Source organism: Oenanthe melanoleuca, chromosome 27 (assembly GCF_029582105.1).
Source record: "Oenanthe melanoleuca isolate GR-GAL-2019-014 chromosome 27, OMel1.0, whole genome shotgun sequence".
NCBI lineage: Eukaryota > Metazoa > Chordata > Aves > Passeriformes > Muscicapidae > Oenanthe > Oenanthe melanoleuca.
In genome coordinates, this window is record NC_079360.1 from 3,081,647 (window position 1) to 3,106,446 (window position 24,800).

Sequence of the window (24,800 nt, forward strand, 5' to 3'; positions counted from 1 at the left end):
TGCAGGCTGCGCCTGCGCCAAGATGGCGGCGCACAGGGTGGAGTTGCAGTCGGTGCAAGGGGGCCGCCATGGCTGCGGCCGGCGCGCGCGCGCGGCGGCCGGGCGGATGTTGACGCCGTGAGGGAGTGATGGCGGCGGCGGCGGCAGCGGCGGCGGGGCCCGGTCCCGGCGAGCGGCAACGGCGGGTGCAGGCGCTGAGCGCGGCACTGCGCTGCCGCCTCGGGCCCTACGAGCCACTGCTGGGCGCCGTGCAGGCCGCGCTGGTGTGGGAGCGGCCCTGCCGCAGCGCGCTGTGCTGGGTGGCGGTACACGGCCTGTTCTGGTAAGCGGCGGGGCTGGCACCGGCACCGGCACCGGCACGGGGCCGCGCAGGGCGGGCGGCGCAGCCCCGCACAGCCCCGATCGTGGGGCTGCGAGGGATTTGGGGGAGCTGCCCCGGGGAGGAACGGTCCGTAAGGGGCCGCGGGTTTGCTCCGTACCCGTTCCGGACAGGAGGGACTTGGAAGCGCTGGGTCTGCTGCAACCCCGTCCCCGTCCGTGTGCCCTCCTTGTACCTGAGAGCATCAAACTAGCCGGGAAAACTCAACCTGCTCTGTGGCAGTGGAGGGAGGGCAACTTGCCTGGCACAGGAGCTTCACAGCAGAGCAGAATTGACACGAGCAAACCAGGGTCACCCTGCGTGGTGACTGATAGCAGGTGCTGAGTTTTCCCCCTAAGTGACTGGTTTTAGGTTGGTTTGTGTTTCCCCTTTGTGTCTCACAAAGATCTGGTCAATACCGACTCATTGGTTTCTTCCCCACAGGTTCTTTGCTCTGACTTCCCTTCGTTTGCTGTTCCTGGTTGCATTAAGCCTCATAGTAGTAGTGTGTCTAGACCAGTGGAAGCACAAAATCTGGCCAGAAATTGGTGGTAAGTTACATTTTGAGCTCATAGCAGCAAATCAAGCCCTGTTTCCAGCCCCACAAGTACAGGCTCTGCGTTGCCTGCAGTTACATTGTTAAAACCTGGGCCTTTTGCTTTAAGCAGAGAGGAAGTACTGAAGCAAGAGTACTGCAACATGCTCTTTCTGGAGCTGGAATATTCTAACTTGTGTAAACACAAGTTCTTTTTGTGCTTGTGACACTGGTATTTGTCTTGTAATCCTGAACCACAGGGTGTACGTGACCTAGTGCAGGTTTGAGACAGTGATTCACTTTCTGAGCATTCAGTACCAGAATGAGAAACTGAAGCATATGTGGAACTCGTCTGGATTCCTTTTCAGAATCCATAATAATCCAGTTTAGGATGAAGACAAGTCCCAGCCTTGCTGTTGATCAGAGATTTCTTTGGGAGAAGAGGAATCTGAACGGCTGTAATGAAGTTAGTTTTCAGCTTTCAGTAACCAAAGCAGTTGTATCCCTCCTTTGTGACATTAATACACTGATGAACACCCTCATTCCAAGCAGCTTGGGGTCCCTTGGCTTTGCATGGACAGGTTAGTTTGGAGGAGAGTGAGTGAGGGTCTGCATGTTCCCAGGGCTGGTTCCCTGACTAACCAGCAAGTTCAGCTCCCAGCTTTCTGCTTCAATCCATGTTCTCTGTAGTTCCTGGGAAGACATTAAAGCTTTCCTTGGTTTCAAAGCTTGGCTCAGGCTCGTTCTTAGGAGAGAGTCTGTCCAGCTCCCTCATCACTCTGATTTGATCTCTCAGGGTGGCTGGTACATCCCTTTAGAGTCCCAGCCTGGGTGGGAAAGTACCAAAAGACTTAAATCCCTGATTCCTCCAGTCTGCAGGCTGTTCCTCCTCCCCAGCTGGTGTGTGCAGGGAGTGGGGGAGAGGGAAGTGGGCAGCCTCTAGTGTCAACAAACACCGAGGAGCAACAGAGAGACTCTTGCAGTCCTGTACTGTCACACGTACACACTCAGGATTTGTTATGGAGTGATGCATCTCCATCCTGTAATTACAGTTAATGTCTTTTCCAGGTGTTCCCCAGCTCATTAAAGCTTTACTTAAATCCCAAGAGCTAAGCATTCCCATGGCAAATTCCTTGCAACTAATGTAGTGTCTGTTCTTAATATTTTAGTGGCAAGACCTGATGAATTAGACAATGAGAGGTAGGAAACTAATTGACTCCTCTGCTGTGATACTTTGTTGTGATACTGCATTGTTACCTGCACATGCTTGGGATGTTGGCTCCTTTGGGTGAGGAGGAGGGGGAAGAGGGAGGAGGGAGCTGGGAGCTGCTCAATGGAAGGCAGATGGAGACCCAGATGCAGTCAGGTGGTCTTGAGAAGTTTTTGACTTGCCAAAACCATTTATTATGCTTTGCCTCCATAACCTCCAAATATGCTTACTTGGTTCCCTGTACCCTGAAGTTGGAGGTGCTGCTTTAGGAGCAATTCCTCTTGTATGGGTCTCTAGTAGCAGGAAAACAGCATTTCTAATTTCTATGGGAATTAATGAAGTCTTCTGAGACTTGATAGGGAATATTTAACAGGCTTGTTCCAGCAGTTGTTTCTGCATAGTTATGATCTGACTGCAGCATTAATAATGGGTTGGGAAATGCTGAGGTGTTGCCTCACTGCTCACACCTGCCTCTCTGGGCACACCTTCCTGCTGCCACTGCCAGGCTGTGCTGGATGTCAGTTCCTGATTAAATCACCTGAGCTGGTGCCAAAGGACAATGTCTTTATTCATTTTTTGTAAGAGGCCCAAGCACAAAAGGAATTGCTCTTTCTAACCTTCAGGTACTCGTGACTAGCAGTTAAGCAGTACTAACAAAACTGACCAATTCAAGACCTCCAGAATAACTGAGTATGTGAAGTGAGGTGCAAGGCTGCTTCTAGACCTCATGCTGAACACTTGGAGGCTGCAGTTGACCAGATAAACACAGAAAAAGTAAATGGATTCACTTGATTTGCCTCTGCACTGTGCACTCCCTCCAGCAGCATGGAAATTGGTCTAGGCCATTGACTGAAATCCCTGCTCCTCAGCTGCTGTGGGAGCACTAGGATGCTGCTAGAAGGGCTGTAGATGAACTGCTTTGGGCTGGGCACTGCTTGGAGGGCAAGTGACCCTCATTTCTAGAGCTCTGTGCTGGGCGGGAACAGAAGCATTGAGACAAGCATTTATAACAAGGGTCTTCAACCCTGACACTGATGCAGCAATATCTGTTCCCAAATTCTGCCTTCACTGCAGCTGGGGATATGTCCACCCTCGGCTGCTCGGAGTGCCAGAGCTCTGTCATCATTTGGCTGAAGGATGGGTGACTGGGACCAACTTCTTAAGTAATCTCTTCATTTTCAAGAGGCAAAGTCCTGGCAAGGTGAGAATGTAGAGTCTTCAGAAATAACCTGTTTGGTGTGGAGCCTCTGCTGACCACAAGGATCCTCCTATGCTGGCATCCAGCACTGGCTGAACATGTTCCTGGATGGGAGGTTGCCACAGGAGGTCTCCCACAAAACTGTCTATTAGGTGGTGGGAAAGAATGGAAAGCACAGGCAGAATAATTGGGTTGTGGAGGAGGGAGGAGAAAGTGAATGTCAGTGTGTGGATTGCACCACTGAAATGAAAGTGTGGCTGCTCCTTCTGCAGGTTTCTGGCTTTTCAAGTGTCTGTCAAACTTGTCTCTTCACTGGGTTTTAACAGTTTGAGAAAAGTGTGTCAAGCTTTTTCTTCCTTCTTTTTATGAGTTTATGAAAAGAGAAACCTGTAGCACAGTGATACTATTCTTGTCCTCTTCACCTTGAAGAGCTCTATAGTTTAGCCTCTTCCTTGCTGTTGGTGTCCCTGCTTTGGGAATTGCCTCTTGCCCTGAGACAGGAGGCTTCAGCTGCCTGTGGCTCTGAGGGCAGATACCCCTGTGTCTGTGCTCATGATGCAGCAGGTGGTTGGACACTGTGAAGGCTTCACCCTGTTTAGAACAATGACTTGACCCAGAATTTGCAGAGGCTGACATGGTTAAGGAGGGAACCTACTGCTTAACCTTGAAAACTCACTGTCTCTCATGTCTTCAGTTTTGCCTTCTAGTGTGTGGAGTGTTCACGTTCCTGGCTGTCCTGGGCCGGTATATCCCTGGTCTCTTGCTCTCATATTTGCTGTGTAAGTAAATCTCTGTGCCAATACAGACTTACACGTGAAAAGAGATGAGTGGGTGCTGAATGTGTGAAGAATGGGGCTCAAAAGAAAAGCTTGTGTGAATGGCTTTAAAATTTGAAACAACACATTCTGCCAGGAATGTGGTGGTTCTTGACCAGGACTCAAAGTCTGGTCTGGAGAGAACATGTCTGAGTGCTTAGTAACTACAGAGCTGAGCACTAAAAGGTTGGCCTCTCAATTTTGTTAAATTGGCAGAGGTGATGGCACCTGTTCTAACAGCCTCCCACAGCACTGCTCTCAGTGCTCAGATCTGCTGTGCTGCGTCGCAAAACGGGCAGGATGTTTGCCAAGCAGCATCCTGAGCAACCTTCTAACCCCCATTCCTGCTCACTGCAGTGCTCTGGGTCCTGCTGTGGCCCCTGGCCGTGTACCACAGGCTGGGGCAGCGCCTGTACCTGCGGCTGGAGCCCGTGCTGCAGCGCCTGGACTTCAGCGTGCGCGGATACGTGACAGCCAGGCAGCGCCACAGGCAGCGTGAGTTCTGTGCCCTTCCTGGCCCCAGGGCTTTACTCCTTGATCTCTGATACCTGAAACGGGCTGTGAACGGAGGCTCCAGCCTTGGTGGGTAGTGGGGGCTGCATGTCTGGCATGGCATATTCATGGAACTGCCTTGGGAAGAGAGAGAGGCAGTTCCGCCTCTGCAGCCACCTCCTAGGAAGCAGCTGTGGTGGGCTTTTCACAGCACTGAGCTGCTCCAGTTCTTGGCTGCCAGAACTGTGAGTTCTCTCTTCTGGAAAAAGGAAAGGCTTTGTGCGGGGGAGTTCTTAACATGTTCATCTCAGAAAAAACCTGCTATAGCCACAGTCAGAAATGATCGTGGCTCTGCTGTGGAACAGAGTTGGCACTGCTCCAGGTTTTCTGGTCCTGCACAGAGCCTTGGCCCAGCAGCAGTAACAGCTTCGTGTCTGGTTTCTAATAGTGCGTGCCCGGGCCCTTGGTCAGGAAGCCACGGATGATGGGAGTGACAGCGAAGAGGAGCTCGCTGCCTTCTGCCCCAAGGTAAAGGAGTCTCTGGGAGAGGGAGGAGTCAGCTGGAAAGAACAAACCACACTGTGGGGACATTCAGGGTCTGGCTGTGTGTCAGCACAGTATTGCTGAGAGTGATGGGAAAGCAGATGAGGATATTGTCCTTTCAGACAGGTGTTTCCCATTCTGTTCCACTAAAGAATGTCCAGAACTGCTTGTGCCAGCTGCAGTCTTCTAGACTGTGCAGTAAATGTGAATGAGCCTCAGTCTGCCATGAGGGCCAGGTTTAGATGGAAGTCACTCCATCATCTGTTTTATCTTGAGGCATGGGATGACCTTTCTAGCGCTGATGTTTTCAATTTTATCTTCTATTTCAAAGCTGGATGACTCCGTGGTCGCCAAGGAACTGACCATCTCTGACTCTGAACATTCAGATGCTGAGGTTTCCTATACTGAAAATGGGATGTTTAACCTTTCAAGGGGCCAGACGCCCTTAACAGAGGGATCAGAAGGTGAGAGGAAACAGCTTCTGGAAGGTGTGGAATGCCAATCAGGCACCGGTGTGATGGGTTGGAGGGAGGATGTGTTACCTCCCATCATTGAAGTCTGGCTGTTTGATATTGGCCTTGCTGCTGGAAACGAGCTGCAACTGCCTGTTTTGTTCAGAACTGAAGCTTCCTCCTTCATTTCTGTGGTGCTTGAGTGGAGCAAGGGCAGCAGCTCTGCAAAGGCAGATCCAGCTCTGCCAGTCTGGCTGTGGGTGCTGGTGCTCCCCTCCAGCAGGTGGCTGCAATTCTTGCAAGTGAGCTGGGAGGCGAATGGGATCTGCACAGTTGGGATGGGGGGAGGGAGATGTTGGAGAGAGTGTGGTCTGTGAGCTCCCAACAGTCTGCCCAGGGGAGGTGCTGGCCCAGCTCCTGCCTGGGCCTGTGGGTGCTGGTGAGTACTGGCAGTTAAAGCAGTTTCTCCTCTTCCAGACCTGGATGGTCACAGTGACCCAGAAGAATCTTTTGCCAGAGATCTCCCTGACTTCCCTTCCATAAACCCAGAAGCAACCGGCATAGAGGATGAAGATGACACCAGCATTGGGATCCCGAGCCTGGCATACCGCCCACAAGGGACAGAGGATTTGCAGCTCCCATATGAGCAGGAGGAATTTAACACATTGCCATCAGTGCAAAATCTCACCAACAATATCACTGGCTTTGTCACCCGGGGCATGATCCAGCTGGCACTGTCAGGAGCCTCTCAGCCAGGCTCCTCACGCAGCACCAATCCCCAGAGAGGGGCAAAGACTCACCTCAGAGCAGCCAGTTTGGACTTGGACACTGATGCTGAAGGGGATGACTTTGAACTGCTGGATCAGTCCGAGCTGAACCAGCTGGATCCCACTGGCTCCCGGGGCCAGTAAACCATCCTGTCACTTCCCTCTGGTTTTCTGTTGTGCATCATGGAGGGAATCCTAGAAGGAGAAGCCTTGCACAGTTCTCTCAATCGTCTCCCGTGAGTCTGAGTGATGTGACAGCTAGTCCTGGCTGGGTACACCACTGTGACTTGTGACTCTGTAGCCTCGCTTGGATTTTAAAATAAAAGACACTGGCAATCTGTAGAGAAGAGGCGTTGATGGGATAGCTCCACAATCACCCTGCACTGTCTGACAGGATGCTCCAAACTTTCTCTAAGACAATAAATCTGGTGTCTGCAGCTCTCAAGTTCCAGTGGGACTGACAGCATTGCCAGGAACAATTGTGCACTGAGTTCTGGCACTGAGGTGTAACCAGGGGAACAGGACAGAGCCCCTCAGACATGGTGTCTGGGACTTTTAACACTGTTCTGTCTCAGACAGCTCCTAATATGTGCACAAATCCAAGTCTTCTCTCCCAGCAATATTCAGCTCCAGGTGGAACCAAGTCCCTTGTTCCATTGTGGATGTTGTGCAGCCACAATGTTTTCCTTGCACTGGCTGCTCCCTCGTCTCCAGCTCCTGGTGATGCTGTTTTGTAAGAGCTCAATGGCAATAAGATTCCTGCTGTGACCACCAGACCACCTGCAAGAACATCCACGTGTAGCCCCTGCTCTTGTGTTGCTTTTCTGAACTAACAGCCTTTGTTAACAGCCAACTAACACTTTGCTGGAAACCCCTGTGCTGCTCCAATGCGTTCCCGTGGGCAGGGCATCCCCCAGCAGTTTTCCTGGAGGAAGGAGGAGGTGGAGCAGGGCTGACAGGGCCGTGGTGTGTCCCCTGGGCCCTTGCTGCCTCCAGCCTTGTGCAGGCAGAGCCCAGCAGTGGGGACCGGACAGGGACAGCAGCCTAGACCACCAGTGACTGAGGAGGTCGCGCCTGCCGCAGTCCTGTGAACAAACCAGCAACCCCCCGGGGAGCCACCCCTCCTCTGCCTAACGAGCGCCCCCATTACTTTTCCTAAGCCATAGACCCGGTTCTGATCACGTTTGTGCAGCCAAGAACGTACCTCGTCAGGGACCCCGTTACTGGCTGCTGTTTGTCTGACTCTGACTATCCCACTGCGTCGGCCGCGCCGGGGCTGAGCTCGGGGGCGGGGAGGCGGGCTCGGCCGGGAAGGGGAGGTCGGGACCGGCTTGTTCCATATCGGCTCGAGCCCCGTTGCTGGCCGCGTCCGGTGCGGCGTGGGGGAGGCGAGGGGGCGCCGGTCCCGGTCGGTGAGTGCCTGCCCGGGGGCGCGGAGCCCCCCGCCGGCCCGGCCCGCTCCGCTCGCAGCCCGGGCTGTGCGCGGGCCCCGGTCCGGGGAGGGGGCGGGCCGGTACCGGAGCGCACGTTCCCCCGCCAATCCCGGTGCGCCTCCGCCCTGGCCGCGATTGGCGGGGAGCGGGCGGCGCGCCGGAAGTGCGTGCACGGCGGCAAACGGGAACGGAGCGGGGCTGGAGCCCGGGCCGCGGGATGAGCAAAGCGCGCGAGGCCGCGGCGGGCGGTGAGTGCGGGAGCACCGGGCGACACCGGGCGGCCTCTGCGGCCCCGGGAGGCCGCGCTGACCGGAGCTGGTCCCTCAGGAGGCGCCACCGCCGTCCTGCTGCGGTACCTGCAGGAGCAGAACCGGCCGTACAGCGCCCAGGATGCGTTCGGGAACCTGCAGCGGGATCACGGGCTGGGCAAGGCGGTGAGCAGGGCCGGGCCGGGCGGGCAGGCCGGACTGGGGCGGGAGGAGCCGGGCCCGGCTGACGCCGCGTCCCGCAGGCCGTGGTGAAGGCGCTGGAGCAGCTGGCGCAGCAGGGCCGCGTACGCGAGAAGACCTACGGGAAGCAGAAGATCTACTTCGCTGACCAGGTGAGCCCCGGCCGCCGCCGCCCGCCGGCTCCGCTCGCCCCGCAGCCCTGACCCGCCGCTCCCCGCAGGAGCAGCTCCCGGCCGCCAGCGATGCGGAGCTGCGCGGGCTGGACGGGGAGATCGCGGCGCGCTCCGCTCAGCTGCAGGCGCTGCAGCAGAGCTGCCGGCAGATGGAGGCGGGTGAGTGAGTGTGCCTGCCCGGGCGGCCCCGAGGGCGCGGGCAGCTGTGCCCTGGTGCCGGGTGGCAGCCCGGCCGGTGATCGGTGCCACCTTCCCAGAGCTGAAGGACTTGAGCAGCTCCATGACAACCCCTGAGATCGCCAAGGAGATCGAGGCACTGAAGAAAGACTGTGCCAGTTGCACGGAGAAACTGGAGAGGATTAAGTCTGCTACCAACCACGTGACTCCAGAGGAAAAAGAGAAGGTGAACAGCTGCTGTGTCTGAAGCCGGGATCCTGATCCAGGATCCAGCACTTCCCTACAGGCATTGCTGGCCCGGGGCTCCCGACGGCCCTGCGGGGCGGCTCTGAGCCGGTGCTGTTGCAGGTGTGCCGGGAGCAGCAGCTGTACCGCCGGGAGTGGCGCCGGAGGAAGCGCATGGTACCGGCCGTGGTGCGGGTGGGCAGGGACGGCCCCGCTGCCACCGCTGCCCACAGCCCTCACCTGCCCTGTCTCGCCAGGCCACCGAGCTGCTGGATGCCATCCTAGAGGGCTATCCCAAGAGCAAGAAGCAATTCTTTGTAAGTACCGAGGCTGGGCAGTGCCCGTTGGTGCTGAGCCAGACCCTAAGCCTGTTCTGATGTGCTTGGTGCCATGCAGGAGGAGGTTGGGATAGAGACAGATGAGGACCACGGTGTCGTGCTGCCAGCGACCGTGTGAGGTGCTGGGAGAGCCTTTGTTCTGGGGAGAAGCTGCTGTGGAGCTGCCTCTGAAACTCAGCTGTTGGGTTGTTCTTTTTCTCTTTGCAAGACTAGGGCTTGTCCTGTGTATTTATTTGGTTTTGTTTTAAAATGTTTTGCAGTTGGAAGGGTGGTGGGTGTGAGTAACTTGGCACTGGCCCTCTCCTTGCAGTGGAAAGTTGTTTTTTCCTGCCCCCAGTGCACGGAGCTGCCTGGCTGCGGTCTGATGTGGCTGAGGGGGCAGTGGTGCTGTGTGCCTGGTGTTCTGGTAAGGAAAGGGAGCAAAGGACTGTCTGGGCTGCAGAGCTCTGTATGTGTTCTAGCTCCTCCTGCTGTGTGCCTGAGTGGTCACATGAGAATATGATCCATTAAACACCAGGATTTTGGTTCAGCTGCACATCCCTGTGGTGTTTGTCTCTTCAGAGGGTGTCAGGGCAGGGTTTAGGCCTGGAGTGAGGAGGCCAGGAGCCACGGAGGCTGGAATGGGCTTCTGGAAAACACCAGGAACTTGATATCAGAAAAATCGTTAAAACATTGAGCAAAATTTATTTAATTACTTTTCACAATAGAAAAATACATCACTTTCACGTGTGAGGTCTGTAAAATTCCACGTCCTCTTCCTAAGGCAGGAGGCAGCACTCCCTCCTCAGTGCTGGAAAAACTGCCTGAAATAAACATTCCCTGGATGTGCCCCTGGAGCAGGAGCACAAACATGGTTATGGAGAACAAACCCTGCTGCTGCAGCACCCTGGTCCCATCACTCTGGACAGTGACCAACCCTCACCCAGGCAGAGCTGGGACCCAAACTGGGCATGGTACAGGGTCAGACATGTCCCTGATAGCAGCTGCTTCTACATCTGGCACAGGAAGTGCTTTGGGACCATTTCAAAATTTACAATAAAAATAAAATTGAGGCCAGTCATGTACGTGTGTGTGTAGAAGTTCTAAGGAGGAGCACCAATTGCATGTGGCCATGCTATGTTACAGCTGCAGAGCTTTCCTGTGCAGTACAGCCAGTTTCTGAAAAGGAGAGGTGTTCCAGCACTTGAAGGAACTTCCTGTGTTCCTTCCCAGGGACTCATGGCTGCAGCAGCACTTGGGGTTCATCAAGGCCCCAGCATGTGCTGCCAGGGTCACAGCTCCCAACTCTTGATGGGTTCATCCTGCTGCCAGCACTGCCAGGCTCCTCTAAAACACAATAGCTGACTCAAAACAGCTGCTCCAGAGGGGCAGGGCACAGCCCAGTGGGTTGGGGAAAAGCAATTCCTACTGCTATACCAGAAACCCATTGTTTTTAGTATGCATTTGTCACATTTCCCCACCCTGGGGATAGCAGGGCTGTCACAGGGCACAGAATGGAGCTGCTCTGGGATCAGTTCTGCAAGGAGAGTCAGTGGCACAGGCCATGGCACTGCCTGAGCCAGAGACTCTGCTCCCCACCTTCTGCTCCTCACCACCCTTCCCTCCCCTCCTGCCCAGTCCCTATAAAGATTCGGTGGCACTGAGTGGAGCAGCGGTGTTTGCACAGCCACTGCTGGGCTTCAGAAGGAATACAATAAATAATTCAGAGAACCTTAAAAACAGCCACAATGGAGAGGACCCAGGTAGTGGCTGGCACCCAGGCCTCTGGGCAGAAGTGCCCTGTCCCCAGGGGCACAGAAGTGGCACAGGAGGCTCAGTAGAGCTGGTTCTTCACCTTGTGCAGGACCCCGATGACAACATCCCGCAGCGTCTGTGACAGAGAGGGGACATGGTCAGTTGGGCTGTGGAGGGACAGCCACCCCTGTGCCACTGTCTGCTCCCTCAGCCATGGCACCAGCCCCTCTGCAGCCCTGCATTCACCTGGGGCTTGCAGTGCTCCTCAATCCAGCTGAAGACACATGCTGAGAGCTCCTGGAAACTCGTTACAGAGATTGAGGCATTGAAAGACTGGAACAGGGAGTCCATGATGCCTTGGAAAACATTGAACTTCACCTCGTCAGAGATCTGGTTCTTCCCCTCATTTGGGTTGTCCTGATGAGCTTTCACAATCTGCTCATAGTTCCTGAAACAAGCATGGCACACCAAGGTCAGCAGTGAGGCCTCCACACGTGACTCTGAGCTGCCACTCCCAGCTCTGAATTCCCACACCCAGCTCCTGCTCCTGGTTCCAAGCTCCAGGCCTGTCCCCAGATGGAAAACCACAGCAGAACCCTGCAAGGAGGTGAGGGAACAACACAAGTAGAGGGCATGACCCTGACAGCTCTTCCCTTACACTTTCATGATCTTCAAGGCCATCACATCTTTCCTGAGGGTAGCAACTTCCTCCTCCTGCTTTTTCTTTTCCTTGTGCAGGAACTGGATGTAGTCAATAGCTGAGCATGAAAACACAGAGTGAGGATTTGGGAGCACACATGGGCCCCTGAGATCCCCATGGGAGGTGCGGGGGCCAGGGCACCATCAGCTCCCAATGACCCAGTTCCCCTGGGAAAGGTGAGTGTAGGTGAGCAACACCCAAGTTCCCCAGAGCCTCATCACACCAGAAGGTTCTAAGGTGCTGAACTTTGCCCTGCACGCCTCTAGGGTGGAGCTTTGGGGGTTGATTGCACCTCCTTCCCTCCCGCCCTTGGGACTCACTTTTCTGGAGCACAATGGCCTTGCTCAGCTTCTGTGAGCTGATGGAGAAATCCTGCTGCTCACAGGTGGGGACGATGGCCTGCAAGTCATTGTAGCCTTTCTGCAGGGAATTAGAGCCACAGAGTGTGGGCTCATCCTGTGAGGCCAGGTCCACACCCAGCTCCCACAACACAGCCCGTCAGAGCCAGGGCAGCTCTCAGCACATGTAGGGAGGGCAGATCCAGCAGCAAAACAGAGAAGTGCTGGAAGAGCAGGGTGCTGGAGCAGGCTGGCAGCAGCGCTCCAGCACTGCCTGCTGCCTCTTGCCTCACCTTGATGGCATCTCTGCGCTTCTGCTCAGCCTGCGTGTGTGCCCGGCGGCGCTTGTCCTTGTAGGACTCCTTGTAGGACTCCTGATGGTAGTCACTGTCCTCATCATCTGTGGGGACAGAGTGTGGCTGGGGGTGGGGAGACAGAGGCACGAGGAGGGGCACAAGACAACTCAAGGGACCACTACAGCTGCAGCCAGGCCCAGCACAGCCAAAGAAAAAGCCTTCCAAGGAGCCCTGGCAACCCTTTTCCTCTCCTCGGGGAAGCTGGGCAGGAGATAGATGCTAATATCTCCCTTGGGAAGGAGTCAAAACCAGAGTGATTCTCGACTCCAAACCCTGCTGGAAACCACAGAACCCTGATGCTGTTCCCACCACCTTCCTCCTCCTCCTCAGGACAGGAATCCTGCCCAGCCACGCTCACCCTCTCGGTGCAGGGCAGACCTGGAGCCCGGCACGTGCCGGATTCCCCAGCAAGCAGAAACACACGATCACAGAGGACAAACCCCACCTGTGTTGGGGACAGAAGAAGCACTGGTGGAGCCGATGCTGTTGGCCCGGGACACTATGCTGCCTTTCCGGGCATTTTCCATGAAGAGTGCTGGAAGAAGAGCGTCCCGGGGTCAGGGCCCAGCGCGGGCTGTGACCGGGCGCAGGGACTGAGGGGTGTCCCGGGGCAGCCGCTGCCACCCACGAACGGGCGCAGTCCGGGCACCTACCGGAGTCCAGGCCATTGTCGCCGTAGGCCGCGTCCACCTGCGCGGGGCCGCCGAGCGGAGGAGACACGTCAGCGGGGCTGGGGCGGCGACCGCGGCCCGGAGCCCCCCGCCCCCAGGAGCGCGGCCGGCCCGAGGAGCACCCGCCACCCCCGAGCCTTCGGCCGCCGCCCCTCGCCCCGGCACCGACTCGTGTGCGCTGCCCACCCCCACGCCCCCAGCCCGGCGCTCACCCTGCCCGGCCGCCACGAGCCCCGTCCCGTCGCCCCCGCGGCACCCGGCGGCCCGGCCCGACCCGATCCCGGCCCCACCTTCCCCCACGAGTCCTCGGCCGGGGCGCCCGGCGGCTCCGCCATCTTCCCCCCGCCAGGTCATGTGACCGCCCGGGGGCCCTCCGCGCCGCCAGGGGGCGCTCGCGCGCACCGCCCGAGCGTCCGCGCGCGTGACGTCACGAGCGCGACGTCAGCGCCGCTGCGCGCTCCCGGTGCGGGGCCCAAGGGCGCGGGTCCCTCAGGGCACCGGAGTCCCGCACCGAGCCCCGCGGGGCCGCGGCCGGCACGGGAGCGGCGACGGGCACCGGCGCACGGACACGCACTGCAGGAGCAGCCTCTTTACTGTCACCCAGCGGGGCTCAGCCTGCAGGGTTCCCCCCTCACCGGGGGACCGCAGGGCGCCCCGGACCCTCGCCGGAGCTGGACGGGGCCGCTGCTCTCGGTCCCACGCTGCTCCGTACGCCGGCTCATGGTGCGCAGTGGTGGCAGGACACGGATCTCCACGGGCCCGTCCCTCACGAGCTCAGGCGCTTCTGCAGCAGGTCCCAGGCCTTCTGCACCTGCCGGAGAACCGGCCGGGGCCGCACCTCAGAGCCCGCGGGTAAGGCGCCTCAGCTCGGGGCAGGAGCCTCACACCACAGTCCCACGCCTCTGCCTTCCCGGCTGAATTTACATGCCCAAATCCACCCCTCTGCGGCAGCCTCGATGGTGAACAGCACACCAGGCACAGCCCGAGCGCAGAATTGAGCCCTTCAGTTGCTGTCAGTCACCCAGAACACCCCCGGTGCTGCAGCAGCCCAGGCTCACCTGCTGGCGGGTGATGTCCGGCTCCCAGAGGGTGCAGAGCACCACCTGTGACTGCTCTACCCGCTGCTTGTTGGTCATCTGGCTCTGCAGCCGGTGCCGAGCAGCCTCCTCAGTCAGCCCATCCCTGGCCACAATGCGCCTCACAGCCTGGCAGGGACACAGGGACACTCAGGAGCTTGGGGGGAGGCTGAGGATCAGCCCCAGAAGCAAGTGAGGGGCCTGGGGCATTGCCCACCTCTTCCTCCGGGATGATGGCTGTCCACACCTCGTGGACCATGTCCTGCCAGCCGGCCTCCAGCAGCACAGCAGCGTCCAGCACACATACTGCCTTCCCTAAGGATCAAGGGAATTCCTCAGTGCCCAACCACGGATGGCAACAGCCAGGCTCAGTCCCACCTTCCTGCAGTGCAGACACTGCACTGCTGAGTTGAGCTGCCACAGAGCCGCCCCCCTTACCTTGAGCATCAGCCTCCCTGACTCTCTCCTTCGCCATCTGGGCTATTTTGGGCCACACAATGTCTGTCAGGCTCTTCAGTCGCTCCTGGAAAGGACCACAGTGGGATTTGAGATTCAGTCTCTTGCCCTCAGAACCAACCAGGAGAGTGGGTGTGTCAGCAGTCAGGGGACACCCAGGAAAGACCCACTGAAACTGGGGAGGTGGATCCAGCCCATTGCCAAGCACCAGGAAGAAAAGCTTTCACACTGGCCAGAGGCTCCCATTCCTGCTGCCAGGGTCAGGGTGCTTTTTCCTGTTATTTTCCTTGCCCTGCCATTAGGGCCCTGCTATTAGCAGAGATCTCAGTCTCTGCTGTGAGAGGTGTTTAGCTCCACAGCACAACAGGCTCCCCATGCAGCAGGTCCCACAAAAGACCTGTCCATCCAGAAAACCTCTTGAGCTGCCTCCACCTTGGCCTGGGGCAGCAGCAGAGCAACAGGCTAAGCACCTGTAAAGTCCAGGTGCTATGAGCCCCCCTGGGTACAAGGGGCAGAGACCACTGGCTGTGTATGTCAGGTCTATTGCTCTGAGCTGGGTGAAGGAAAAGCAGGTTTAGAGATGGAGACAGGGATGGGAACAGGGAGGTAGCAGCAGCTGCAGGGCAAGAGCAATGTATGCAGCACAGCTGCTGATTCAGCTGCAGAGATGTGATCTGTCCCATGCTGTCCCCATGCCACTGTCAGAAAATACAGCCAGGAAAGTGTCTTAATTTCAAAGGGCTAAAAACTAAAAACCCCTGGCACAAGAGAACAGCCCCCACTCACAGCATTAAGTATTTACAATAAACCTGCTTTTACCTGGTTTCCAAACACTTTTGCCCCAAGGACTTTCCTGTTAATCGTTCCATCTTTGTTCAGGATCTCTGCAAGGCAGAAGCACAACAGGTTTGGGAGGGACAACTCCCATCCCTGTGGCAAGCCAGGGTTGGGGAAAGGGCTTTGGCACAGGGCTCTCAACAGCAGGCAGGAAAGGGCCTGTAACACCTAACCTGGCAGCTCTTCACCTGATTCCTGAAAAGGAACAGGGAAGATTTTTTTCCAGGCAAACAGCAGCCTCGTTCATCGTTCCCCAACACCACCTCTGACATGGGACACACAACACCTGGGTAGCCCAAAACCCGTGGAGGGGCAGCGGGGAACAGGCCAGGGCTCTCTGGGATGCTGGGACACTCCTCCCTCCCCCCTGCAGCCTCCAGTGACTCTACCTGCCCCAAAGGCCGCCACCACTGGCTCGTAGGCCGGGCCACCAGGGACGTAGACGGCGTGGCCCAGCTTGTCAGCGTCGATGATGAACGCACCCAGCTGCCCCAGGAGTTTGGCAATGGAGGTTTTCCCACTCCCAGTTCCCCCAGTCAGGCCAATCATGTACGGGCGCAGCGGCAGAGCTGGGTGTTGCTAAGGGAAAGAGGAAAGCCGTGGCAGCAGATGGAGAACTGGGCTTTGCTGGAGAAGGATCCTGACACGTGGCCTGGAGATGGCCATGAAAGGCCTGCAGAGCAGCAGGCAGCCCTTCCAAACTCTTTGACTCCTGAGACTCCCACCCCTCCTCCTGGGCACTCCCTCTGCAGCTGTGGCTCTGCAGGCCCCCTCACCCGTGGGGGCTGCAGCAGTGTTCCCAGCAGCCTCTGCCGGAGGCTGGAGGAGCTGATCTTCTCCTCCTCGTTCTGACTGCGGACAGGGTCCTTCATCAATTGGATTTCATGGAGAGTCAGCTCAGGGAGTCCCTGATGAGAGAAGGGAGCCCCCAAGGGTCATCAGCCATAAGAATGCAGCAGAGGGAAGGGGCCAATCAAGGCCAAATTTGCCCCTAGGCAGTATCAGGCAGGGTGAGAGGGCAGGCAGGGGTAGCCCAACCGGCTCCAGTGTGGAAATTACGTTTTCAAGTCTTTTCCTGTTCACGGCCTCCCCTCCCCGGCGGGTCTCCTCGCTGACCACCAGGCACTGCAGGTCGGGGTCTGTGATTGAGGGGCCGAAGGGGTCGGCCAGAGGCACGATGTCGTAGCACAGTGAGGGCTTCACATCCTCCAAGAACTCGCGCAGCTTCGCCGCCCGCAGCTCGTAAGGCTCGATCAGCTCCGGCAGGACCTTGTCTGCCGGGTGCCAGGAGGGCGGAGAAGCACAAGAGTGACGGAAAAGCAAGACCAAGAGATGGGAGAAAACACCCGGCTGGGACTTTGAACTCTGCCTCCCCCTCCCCTTGCCCTCGCTGCACCTGTACACCTCGCTGGTGGTGGGCAGGACACCAGGTCCCCACTGGATCCCCACTGACGCTCTGCCTGGATGGCACCGCCTTGGGTGGGTGGCTGCCAGGATTTCACTTGTTACTGGGCCCCCAGACCACTGCCCTGCCCCGGGCAGCACCGGGCTCGTCCCCGCGCAGTGCCACGGCCGCCCCGGACTCACGGCGGAGCAGGTCTCCGTCAGCCACTCCGGCCAGGAGCCGCCGCCGGGCCACGAGGCAGCAGGCGCTGAGCAGGAGCCGGTGGGCGCCGTGCAGCCGGTCGAAGGTGCCGCCAACCGCCACGTCCGAGAATTCGGGGAGGGTCGCGTCAGGATCCTGCCCGGGGTCCCCCTCGGGGTCGCCCGCGGCGTCCCCCGCGGTGTCCTCGCCCAGCAGCAGCGCGGGCAGGCTCGGCGGGCAGCCGTACACAGCCGCGGCCAGGCGCTGCAGCCCGAGCTGCACCGGCTCCGGCGGCCCCGGCTCCTCGGCGGCGGCCGCCAGCAGGACGCGGGGCTGCCGCGCCAGGCGGCGGCCGGGCCCGAGCAGGACGCGCAGGTCCAGCCCCCGCCGCGCCGCCGCCGCCGTGTACAGCGCGGCCAGAGCCCGCAGCAGCGCGGGGCCCGCGGGCGGCGCGGCGGGACCGGCGGCGGGGCCGCCCAGCCGCAGCCCCGGCTGCAGATGCACGTACAGCGGCCCCGCCACCAGCCCCGCCGCCGCCGCCACCAGCCCCGCCGCCCGCCGGGGCAGCGCGGGCAGCGGCGCCGTCAGCACCAGCAGCCCCGAGGCGAAGGGCGGCATTGTCCCGCCGGAAGCGCCGCCGACCGGAACGGGCACGGGAACGGGGCCGGAACAGCACCGCCTCCCAGGCAGCCCCGCCGCGGGCGGGAGGAGCGCCCGGCTCCGCCCGCGGAGGGAGGAGACCGGCAGAACCGGCCGCAGTGTGGGCGGAACGAGTGCGGGGACATGAGTGGGACGGAGCCGGAACCGTGCGGCTGCAAAGGGCTTTATTGGGGACACGGCGGCACCGAGCACGCGAGCGAGCCCGGGTCCGGCTGGGGGTCGGCGCGGCGGCGGTTCCGGTGTTGCGGTGGCTCCGCTCAGCGCTGCTCCCCGCCGGCCTCGCTGCCGCCGAACACGAAGTCGTGCATGGCGCGGACGTACGCGGAGCCGTCGGGGCTGTTCAGCCGCAGGCGGCAGAGCGGGGCCAGGAGCTGGGTGCTGGCGCAGCGAAGGGGCGGGCAGGGGCTGCCGATGGCGTCCAGGAACATCTGGCGGCGCAGACGGGTCAGAACCGTGTCCGGCACGGCCGCCCCGCCAGCCCCGGCCCGCGGTGACTGACCGGCAGGACCTCCTCCACCTCCTGCGCCGCGTCGCGGAAGATGCTCTGGCAGTGCCCCAGGTACCGGCGGTACAGCCCCTGTGTCTCGGCGTCCAGGCGCCGCATCTCGCTGCCCTCGGGGTCGGGGCGCTGCAGGTTGGCCTGGAAGCTGGTGTGGACGGGCCCGCACTCCACCAGGGTCAGGCTGCGGGAGGGAGCTCATGAGCTGCCACCGTGCCCCCGCCCTGGCATTCCCCTCATCCCGGCGGGCAGGATCCAGCCCCCGCGGCATCACCGGCACTCACTGGATGTTGAAGGGGCGCAGGACGATGGCCAGACTCTCGCACAGCCCCTCCACTGCAAACTTGCTGGCACAGTACACGGCGTTGAAGGGCAGCCCTGGGCAGAGCCGCACCCTGAGCACCAGAACTCTTGCCCACGGCTCCCTGTGCCACAGGGCGCTGGGGGTCCCACCTTGCAGCCCCCCAATGCTGCTGGAGACAATGATCCGCCCTGCCCTGCGGCTCTTCATGGCAGGCAGGAACGCCTGGATGGTGCGGACAGCCCCGAACAGGTTCACATCGAAGAGAGTTTTCATGGCTTGGTCGGAGCAGGTCTCCAGCGGTCCCATCAGCCCCACCCCTGCATTGCAGACTGCCAGGCATGGTGCCATCAGCTGGGCACAGAGCAGGCAGCCAGTGACTGTAACCCCACACACCTCCGAGTGCCAGAAGGCAGAAATGGGGGAGCCTTTCCCTATTGATGGGCCCTTGGCACCCCCAAATCCACCTACTGCCCTGCTAAACACGTCCTGTCCCACTGCCTGTACCTCCCATGATCTGCTCCCAGTGTCCTGGGGAGGGTTGTGACCCCTGGGAGGTCCCCTCAGCCACCCCAGGGACACTGGGGGCACCAGGAAGAGCCATACCCAGCACATCCAGCCGCTGTCCCTGCAGCCGCTGTGCAGCAGCTGCCAGCGAGCAGGGGTCAGTGACATCCAGCTGCAGGACCTCCAGCGTGTCGGGGCAGTTGCCCCCCAGGCGCTGCAGCAGCTGCTCAGCCTTGGCCAGGTCACGCATGGTGGCATAAACTGGGGAGAGAGTGTGGCCATGGGCAGCAGTGCCACCGAGCTCCACAGCCAGCACGAACCCCAGCCCACCCCCAGGCTCTGCCTGGCCCAGCCCAGAGACCACCTGGGACCCCCGGGGCACCCCCTTTACCTTTGAACCGGCGAGTGGCATCGGCTGCCAGGTGTGCAGCCAGCCCCAGGCCGATGCCCGAGGAGCAGCCTGTGATCAGCACCGTGGTTCTCTCCATGCCTGGCAGTGCTGCCCAACGGCCCCATGCCGTTTAAGAGGGCTGGGAAGGGAATCCCCCCGCCCCACACCACCATGTTGTGTCTGCTGCCTTATCTCAAGGCCCCTCCACCCACCTCCCTGCACATGCCTGGGGCTCTCTGTGCCTTGATCCTCATGCAGGTGCTGTGATAAAGACTCCACCGAGCCAGGACCTCCCTGCTGGAGGAGGCTCTGGGGCACAAGGGGAGCCGCAGCCCCAGGGGTCTGCCCTGTACTTTGCTGAGCCAGACATCCTGGCTGCCAGCACATGTCTGGCAGGGTGTTCCTGCTATGCAGGCTCAGGGCTGAGGTGCCCCCATGTTCCACACCGTCCTGTGCTAGCTAAAGGAGTTGGACACACATGGGAGAAAAGAGTCTGTATTTGCTCCATAGCTGGGCTCTGCCCAAGCCCCAGCTGTGGAAAAGGCCTCAAAAACTCCGCTCCAGCAACACTGCAGGCAAAGCTGCAAAGTCTTTTATGATACAAAAGGCACCAAATGTGGGCAGGGCCGTGCAGTGCCAAGTCCCCACAGGCACTGAGGTCCAACGTTGCTCTGCTCCTCTGCCCACTGCCATCTCCCTGTCTCCCCCATCACCACCACCACCCCTGCTAGCCAGCCAAGGCCCCACAGCAGGGACACATTTGTCCTGTCCCTCTGCAGTGTCCCACCAAGCTTCCAGCTGAGGGCACTGGGGCAGCCCAGATTTCCTGGAACAGGCTCAGGGCAGCTATGCAGAGCTGAGCACAAAGCTCATGGTGCAGAATGGGACCCTGGGGCACAGCCTGGCCCCCGTCCATCTGCCAGCCCCTTGTCCATGTGCCAGCCCCTCGTGGGGCACATCCTGCACATGCAGGGGAAGGGGTGGATCCAGGCTGGCTGAGGGCCACGGGCTCTGTGGCCCTCGTCCAGGACACAGCCATCAGGCCAGGAGCCTGGATAGGGGAGGGTGCAGGGGCTCTGCCTACCCTCTCTGGGGGAGGCTCCAGAGGCAGAACCCAAAGTCACGCAGGCCCAGCCAAGCTGCGCCGCAGGGCGCTGGGGTAGTATTTGAGGAACAGCTTCCTGGAGATCTCCATGGTATCCCCAGCTGGCACAGCTGGGTAGCGCTTCTTGTTGTAGATGAAGCCTCTCTCCACTTGGAAGACAGCCTGGTTGAACTGGTCCTGGTGGAAGGGGCGGCCTGAGTTGAGGCTCTCCACCAGAGCAGAGACGAAGAGGCTCCAGCGCACAGTGTAGTAATCCAGCACCAGCCCCCCCAGCTGCTTGTTGGCGTAGTCCAGAATGTTTCCGCTGGGCCCCCAGAGCGTCACCTGGTTCCGGGCATTCAGCTCATACTGCTCAGCCTCCCGGTCACTGGTGGCCGTGGCACGGGCGCTCTCCAGCCAGCGGCCGAGGAGGAAGAGGCTGTGGCTGGACAAGAGGCTGTCCAGCTCTGGCAGCAGGTCGTACACCAGCACGCCACCGGCCGTCAGCAGCTCCGGCAGCGCGTGGCTCTGGAAGGCCTGGCGGATGCTCAGGTAGTAGTCACTGACCAGCTGCTGGGCTGCCTGCCGGGTCACGTCCACCAGGTCGTAGAGGAAGGTGGGGCTGTGGCCCAGCTCGGCGCCAGCGCTCAGCAGCAGGCGCCAGGCCTCGTACACGTCGCTGGCGTTGTACCAGAGCTCCGTGTCCATGTGCAGCGAGGGCCGGCGCACCAGGGGGCTGCGGTTGTGGTTGACGCAGACGCCGGTGCAGTTGTAGACGCTGCGGAGGAGCAGGCGCCAGGCGCCGGCTGCCGCAGCGCTCGGGGCACCGTAGCGGCGCTCGGCGTAGCGGGTCACCCAGCTGGGCAGGTCGAGGGGCTCCTGACGCCAGCCCAGCTCGTTCATCAGCTCGTACACCATGTCGTTCTGCTCGATGCCCTCGGGCACCAGCCCCGTGCCCACCATGGTGGAGTTGGGGAAGCGTCGAGCTGCGAAGGGGCCGTGGTTGATGGCCTCCACCGTGCCAAAGAGGCCGTGGTTGCCCCCGAAGTTGTGCAACATGCACCAGATGAAGGGCTGTCCATAGAAGGACTCTGTCCACTGGTAGACAGGCTTGGACTCAGCAAAGAGGTCAAGGACAATCATCCTGCCAAGGGGCACTCCATGCAGCAGGGCCCGCACCTGTGCTGGCTGCCAGAAGTCAGGCTGATGCTGGAAGAGCCAGCCCTGCATCAGCCACAGTGCCTTGGGGTCAGCTGGGGACAGAAGAGCACTGAGTGAGATCCTCTCCAGGTGGGGCCCACGGGTGTCTCATGAGGCCCTGGGGCCACCAACCACCCCTCAAAGGGGTTCTGGGGGTCTGATACCAATGGGTTCTGTACTTGCATGGGGCCCAGAGCCACCTTCCCCAGCCCCTGCTCTCCCACCTGGACCCCTGTGGCCAGGCCAGCACCACACTCTGACCCACCTCCTGTCATCGACCTGAAAACAGCATTGCTGACTCTGGACAGATAGGCAGGGTCAGAGGAGAGGGGGGTCATCTCGTTGAAGGTGTCTGCACTATAAACATGGTCTGTGCCAAACTCCTTGATCAGCTCCTTCAGGAAGAGGGTCCCGATCACCTGGAACATGGGGTCCTCTGGGTCCAGCAGGTAGATGCATGAGTAGGTGCAGTCGAAGTGGCTCCAGCGCCCCAGGCGAGTGGCATTCACATGTGGGAAGACCCTGCACCGGAGGGCAGAGACGGGGATCAGGAGAAGAGCAGGGCAGGACCACTGTGCCCGTGCGGGGACAGGGCAGCCTCCCGGGGAAGCCCCATGAGAGGTGCAGCCAGAGGTGAGACCCCGGGAAGGGCCCAGGGTTGAGCCCCCGGGGCAGGGACTGCTCCTACCGAAGGATCCCCTGCGGCACGTGGCCCGCGAAGGCCGGCAGCACCGTGGTCATCCCCAGCGAGCGCATCCGCTCCACGATCCGGTACTGGGAGAGAGAAGGAGGGAGGGAGCAGAAGGAGAGAAGCCCCCACATTCCCGCGAGGGGACCCCGGGCTCTGCTGCAGCTCGGGGCGGGACGGGGGGCTCCCCGAGGCTGTGAGGGCAGCCTCGGCCGGGAGGACCAGGGAGTTACAGGGGTTTGCCCCCGGTACCTGCAGGTAGAGCTGCTTGAAGTGCCAGGCGGGCGGCAGCGGCCCGGCCCAGCGGCGGAGGTTGCCCATTCTGTTCCAGGCCAGGAACGCGGGGCCCGTGAAGTACTTGTCGATCTCCGACTGATTCAGCCCCAGGTTACGGTAAACCTGTGCCGGGCGCCGGGGGTCAGCCGCTCCCACGGCTCCCGGTTCACGAGGTCCCGCCACCGCCACCCTGTTGGTTCCGGTCCCCGCCGCCCCTCGGTCCCGGTCCTTACCCGCTGCCAGACCGCCTCCTGCCCCGCGAAAGCCGGTGCCAGGTTGATGCCGCTCAGCGCCATCCAGTCGATCTCCCGCTCCCAGCGCGCCCAGTCCCACCAGGCGAAGGAGTAGCTCTGGGCGCAGACGTTCTGGTAGTAGCGGTACCTGCGGGAGCGGCGGAGGCTGCGCCCGGGCCCCCCGCGCCCCCCGGGCCCCCCGTTACATAACAGCGCCTTGTCCCGCGCTAACGAGGCGTGAGCGGCACCCGGCCCCGCGTCCCCGTTACCTGCCGGGAGCGGCGGCGCGGATCTCGGCCCGCAGCCGCGGCAGCGGGTCTGGCAGGCGGAGCTGCGCCCCGGACCACGACAGGTGGCAGCCGCAGAAGTCCCGCAGGTAGCGATAGAGGCCGGCGGCCGCCGCCACGCCGCTGGAGCCCGTTGCGGCCACGGCCACGGCGGCGCCGGGAGGCGACCACAGCCGGTAGGTGTCAGGCCCGCCAGCCGCCAGCGCCGGGTCCACCGACAGCGACACGGCGGCGGCCCGAGGGCCGAGCAGGCGCCGCGCCAGCGCCCGCACCGCCTCCTCCTGCCGCGCGTCCCCCGCCCGCGCCGCCGTCGCCGCCAGCAGCAGCAGCAACGGCAGCGCCAGCCCCGGTCCCGGAGCCAGTCCCGGTTCGGGTCCCGGTTCCGGCCCCCGCCGCACCGCCATCGCCGCCGCCTGCCCCTGCGCCGGCCCCGCCTCTCCCGGTACCGGCCCGCCCGCCGCCGGTCCCGCCTCTCACGATCCCGGGGCGCTGGGCGGTGCCGGCGGCGGGGGCGGGCCTGGCCTGCTACCGGCCGGGAGCGGAGCGGGGCTGGACCCCTTGGAGCCGGGGTGTCCCGGGCCGGCTGGGGACAGGCCCTCCCTCAGCCCCGGGGCCTTTCCCCGCTCGCTCCGGGTGCCCGAGCAGGGACCGGGTTTCCAACTCCTGCCGGGGTTAGCGGGACCGTCAGGGCTCCGGGCTGTTTCCAGTCTCGCCTTTTCCACCCGTGACAGTTCCGCACCACCGGGGCGACCGGGCCGCGGCGGCCCCGCCCATCCATCAGCCCGGGGCTCCCGGCACTGACCGGGACCCGCTCCGGCCGGCCGGAGGCGCTGCGAGACCGGGCAGCGCCGGTGCCTCGGGGCCGGGCAGAGTCCCGGCAGCCGCAGCTGCACCCGGAGCGGCTCCGGCCCCGCCCGCCGAGGCGAACCCCGCCGGGGAACGGGAACGGGACCGGCATGGGCTCGGGCTGCCCGGGTCTCTCTCAGCTGCAGGGGATTTGTCAGACACTGCCAGGACAGAACCCGGCTGATGGGCGATGCGGAGGAACTCGGGGCTCCCCGAGTGCAGCCTACGGGGGGAATCAGGGTCTCCTGCCAGCTCCCGTGACCCCAGAGCCATGGAAAGGGGCAGAAACGTTGTGATTGCACGGGAGAATGGTGAAAGAGGAGACAGAACATTCCCCGGCCCGCTAGTACCTACAGCTGCAGGAGAAGCAGCCCCGGACCGGCGGGGCGCCGGTTCCTCGTCCAAGAGGTGCGGGAGGCTGGGGCCGCAGGTCAGCACGGCTTCTCGCCCTCCCGGAAACATCAGGAGATGGAAACACACCGACATCAGCAACACAATCACCAAAACCCTGCAGAACCCTCCCTTCCGCTGCTCCCCACATGGGGAAAAAGCCTGTCCGGCAGGAAGGGCCTGAGTAAACACGGCCCTGCTGGGGCAGGGGGGTCCCTGCGCTGGGGAAAGCAGGAACAGGGCACAGCCCCGGGCAGGCAGGGGGTGTTGCCCCACTCCCCATCCAAGGGTACCCACAGCACCGGGTTAAACAAGCTGGAACTTTCCCCCCTGCACAACTCCTGTCCCACCCAGGCACAGGGTCTATCCCCTGGTATAAACAGCCCTGGCCTGGCCTTCACACAGGGTATCACTGGGGCTCGAGAAGCACAGAGATGTCACAGCCCAGGCAGGGTCATACTGGTCTTGCTGTACAAACCAGCCCTGCCCACCCCATGGTTCTGGCCATGAGGTGACAGGA

At 61.1% G+C, this 24,800-nt stretch overlaps 6 protein-coding genes across 8 annotated transcripts; 2 read left to right on the top strand and 4 right to left on the bottom strand.

Moving 5' to 3' along the window:
* The first annotated feature begins 4 nt into the window (after positions 1 to 4).
* On the top strand, positions 5 to 7,593 carry RETREG3 (reticulophagy regulator family member 3). The gene is made up of 9 exons (XM_056511861.1): positions 5 to 322; positions 803 to 909; positions 2,063 to 2,093; positions 3,178 to 3,304; positions 3,996 to 4,080; positions 4,474 to 4,611; positions 5,057 to 5,136; positions 5,483 to 5,615; positions 6,081 to 7,593. The coding sequence occupies exons 1-9, from the start codon at positions 129 to 131 to the stop codon at positions 6,512 to 6,514; spliced, it is 1,329 nt and encodes a 442-aa protein (XP_056367836.1). The 5' UTR covers positions 5 to 128; the 3' UTR covers positions 6,515 to 7,593.
* Positions 7,594 to 7,699: 106 nt separating this feature from the next.
* PSMC3IP (PSMC3 interacting protein) lies at positions 7,700 to 9,700 on the top strand. Its single transcript, XM_056511895.1, has 8 exons — positions 7,700 to 8,051; positions 8,131 to 8,237; positions 8,315 to 8,404; positions 8,473 to 8,584; positions 8,683 to 8,828; positions 8,951 to 9,004; positions 9,085 to 9,144; positions 9,224 to 9,700. Exons 1-8 carry the CDS (start codon positions 8,021 to 8,023, stop codon positions 9,281 to 9,283), a joined length of 660 nt encoding a protein of 219 aa, XP_056367870.1. The 5' UTR covers positions 7,700 to 8,020; the 3' UTR covers positions 9,284 to 9,700.
* Positions 9,701 to 9,824: 124 nt separating this feature from the next.
* MLX (MAX dimerization protein MLX) lies at positions 9,825 to 13,686 on the bottom strand. Of its 3 annotated transcripts, none has more exons than XM_056511889.1 (8): positions 13,600 to 13,686; positions 12,947 to 12,983; positions 12,739 to 12,828; positions 12,231 to 12,337; positions 11,920 to 12,019; positions 11,558 to 11,657; positions 11,146 to 11,347; positions 9,825 to 11,035 (listed from the first exon to the last, which is right to left on the bottom strand). In XM_056511889.1, exons 1-8 carry the CDS (start codon positions 13,684 to 13,686, stop codon positions 10,979 to 10,981), a joined length of 780 nt encoding a protein of 259 aa, XP_056367864.1. In that variant the 3' UTR covers positions 9,825 to 10,978. The 3 variants fall into 3 exon arrangements, with proteins under 3 accessions (XP_056367864.1, XP_056367865.1, XP_056367863.1); XM_056511890.1 differs by lacking the exon at positions 13,600 to 13,686 and adding an exon at positions 13,255 to 13,444; XM_056511888.1 differs by lacking the exon at positions 13,600 to 13,686 and adding an exon at positions 13,177 to 13,444.
* COASY (Coenzyme A synthase) lies at positions 13,539 to 17,554 on the bottom strand. The gene is made up of 9 exons (XM_056511850.1): positions 16,921 to 17,554; positions 16,393 to 16,607; positions 16,110 to 16,241; positions 15,723 to 15,912; positions 15,316 to 15,380; positions 14,479 to 14,563; positions 14,258 to 14,355; positions 14,023 to 14,169; positions 13,539 to 13,775 (listed from the first exon to the last, which is right to left on the bottom strand). The coding sequence occupies exons 1-9, from the start codon at positions 17,534 to 17,536 to the stop codon at positions 13,731 to 13,733; spliced, it is 1,593 nt and encodes a 530-aa protein (XP_056367825.1). The 5' UTR covers positions 17,537 to 17,554; the 3' UTR covers positions 13,539 to 13,730.
* A 281-nt stretch (positions 17,555 to 17,835) lies between these two features.
* On the bottom strand, positions 17,836 to 19,685 carry HSD17B1 (hydroxysteroid 17-beta dehydrogenase 1). The gene is given in 5 exon segments (XM_056511776.1): positions 17,836 to 18,006; positions 18,078 to 18,261; positions 18,362 to 18,710; positions 18,985 to 19,220; positions 19,222 to 19,685. Coding segments are annotated over 5 exon segments (1,092 nt in total). The 5' UTR covers positions 19,374 to 19,685.
* Positions 19,686 to 19,755: 70 nt separating this feature from the next.
* On the bottom strand, positions 19,756 to 23,472 carry NAGLU (N-acetyl-alpha-glucosaminidase). Its single transcript, XM_056511822.1, has 6 exons — positions 23,027 to 23,472; positions 22,758 to 22,905; positions 22,501 to 22,647; positions 22,249 to 22,334; positions 21,826 to 22,082; positions 19,756 to 21,613 (listed from the first exon to the last, which is right to left on the bottom strand). Exons 1-6 carry the CDS (start codon positions 23,446 to 23,448, stop codon positions 20,397 to 20,399), a joined length of 2,277 nt encoding a protein of 758 aa, XP_056367797.1. The 5' UTR covers positions 23,449 to 23,472; the 3' UTR covers positions 19,756 to 20,396.
* Positions 23,473 to 24,800: the final 1,328 nt, after the last annotated feature.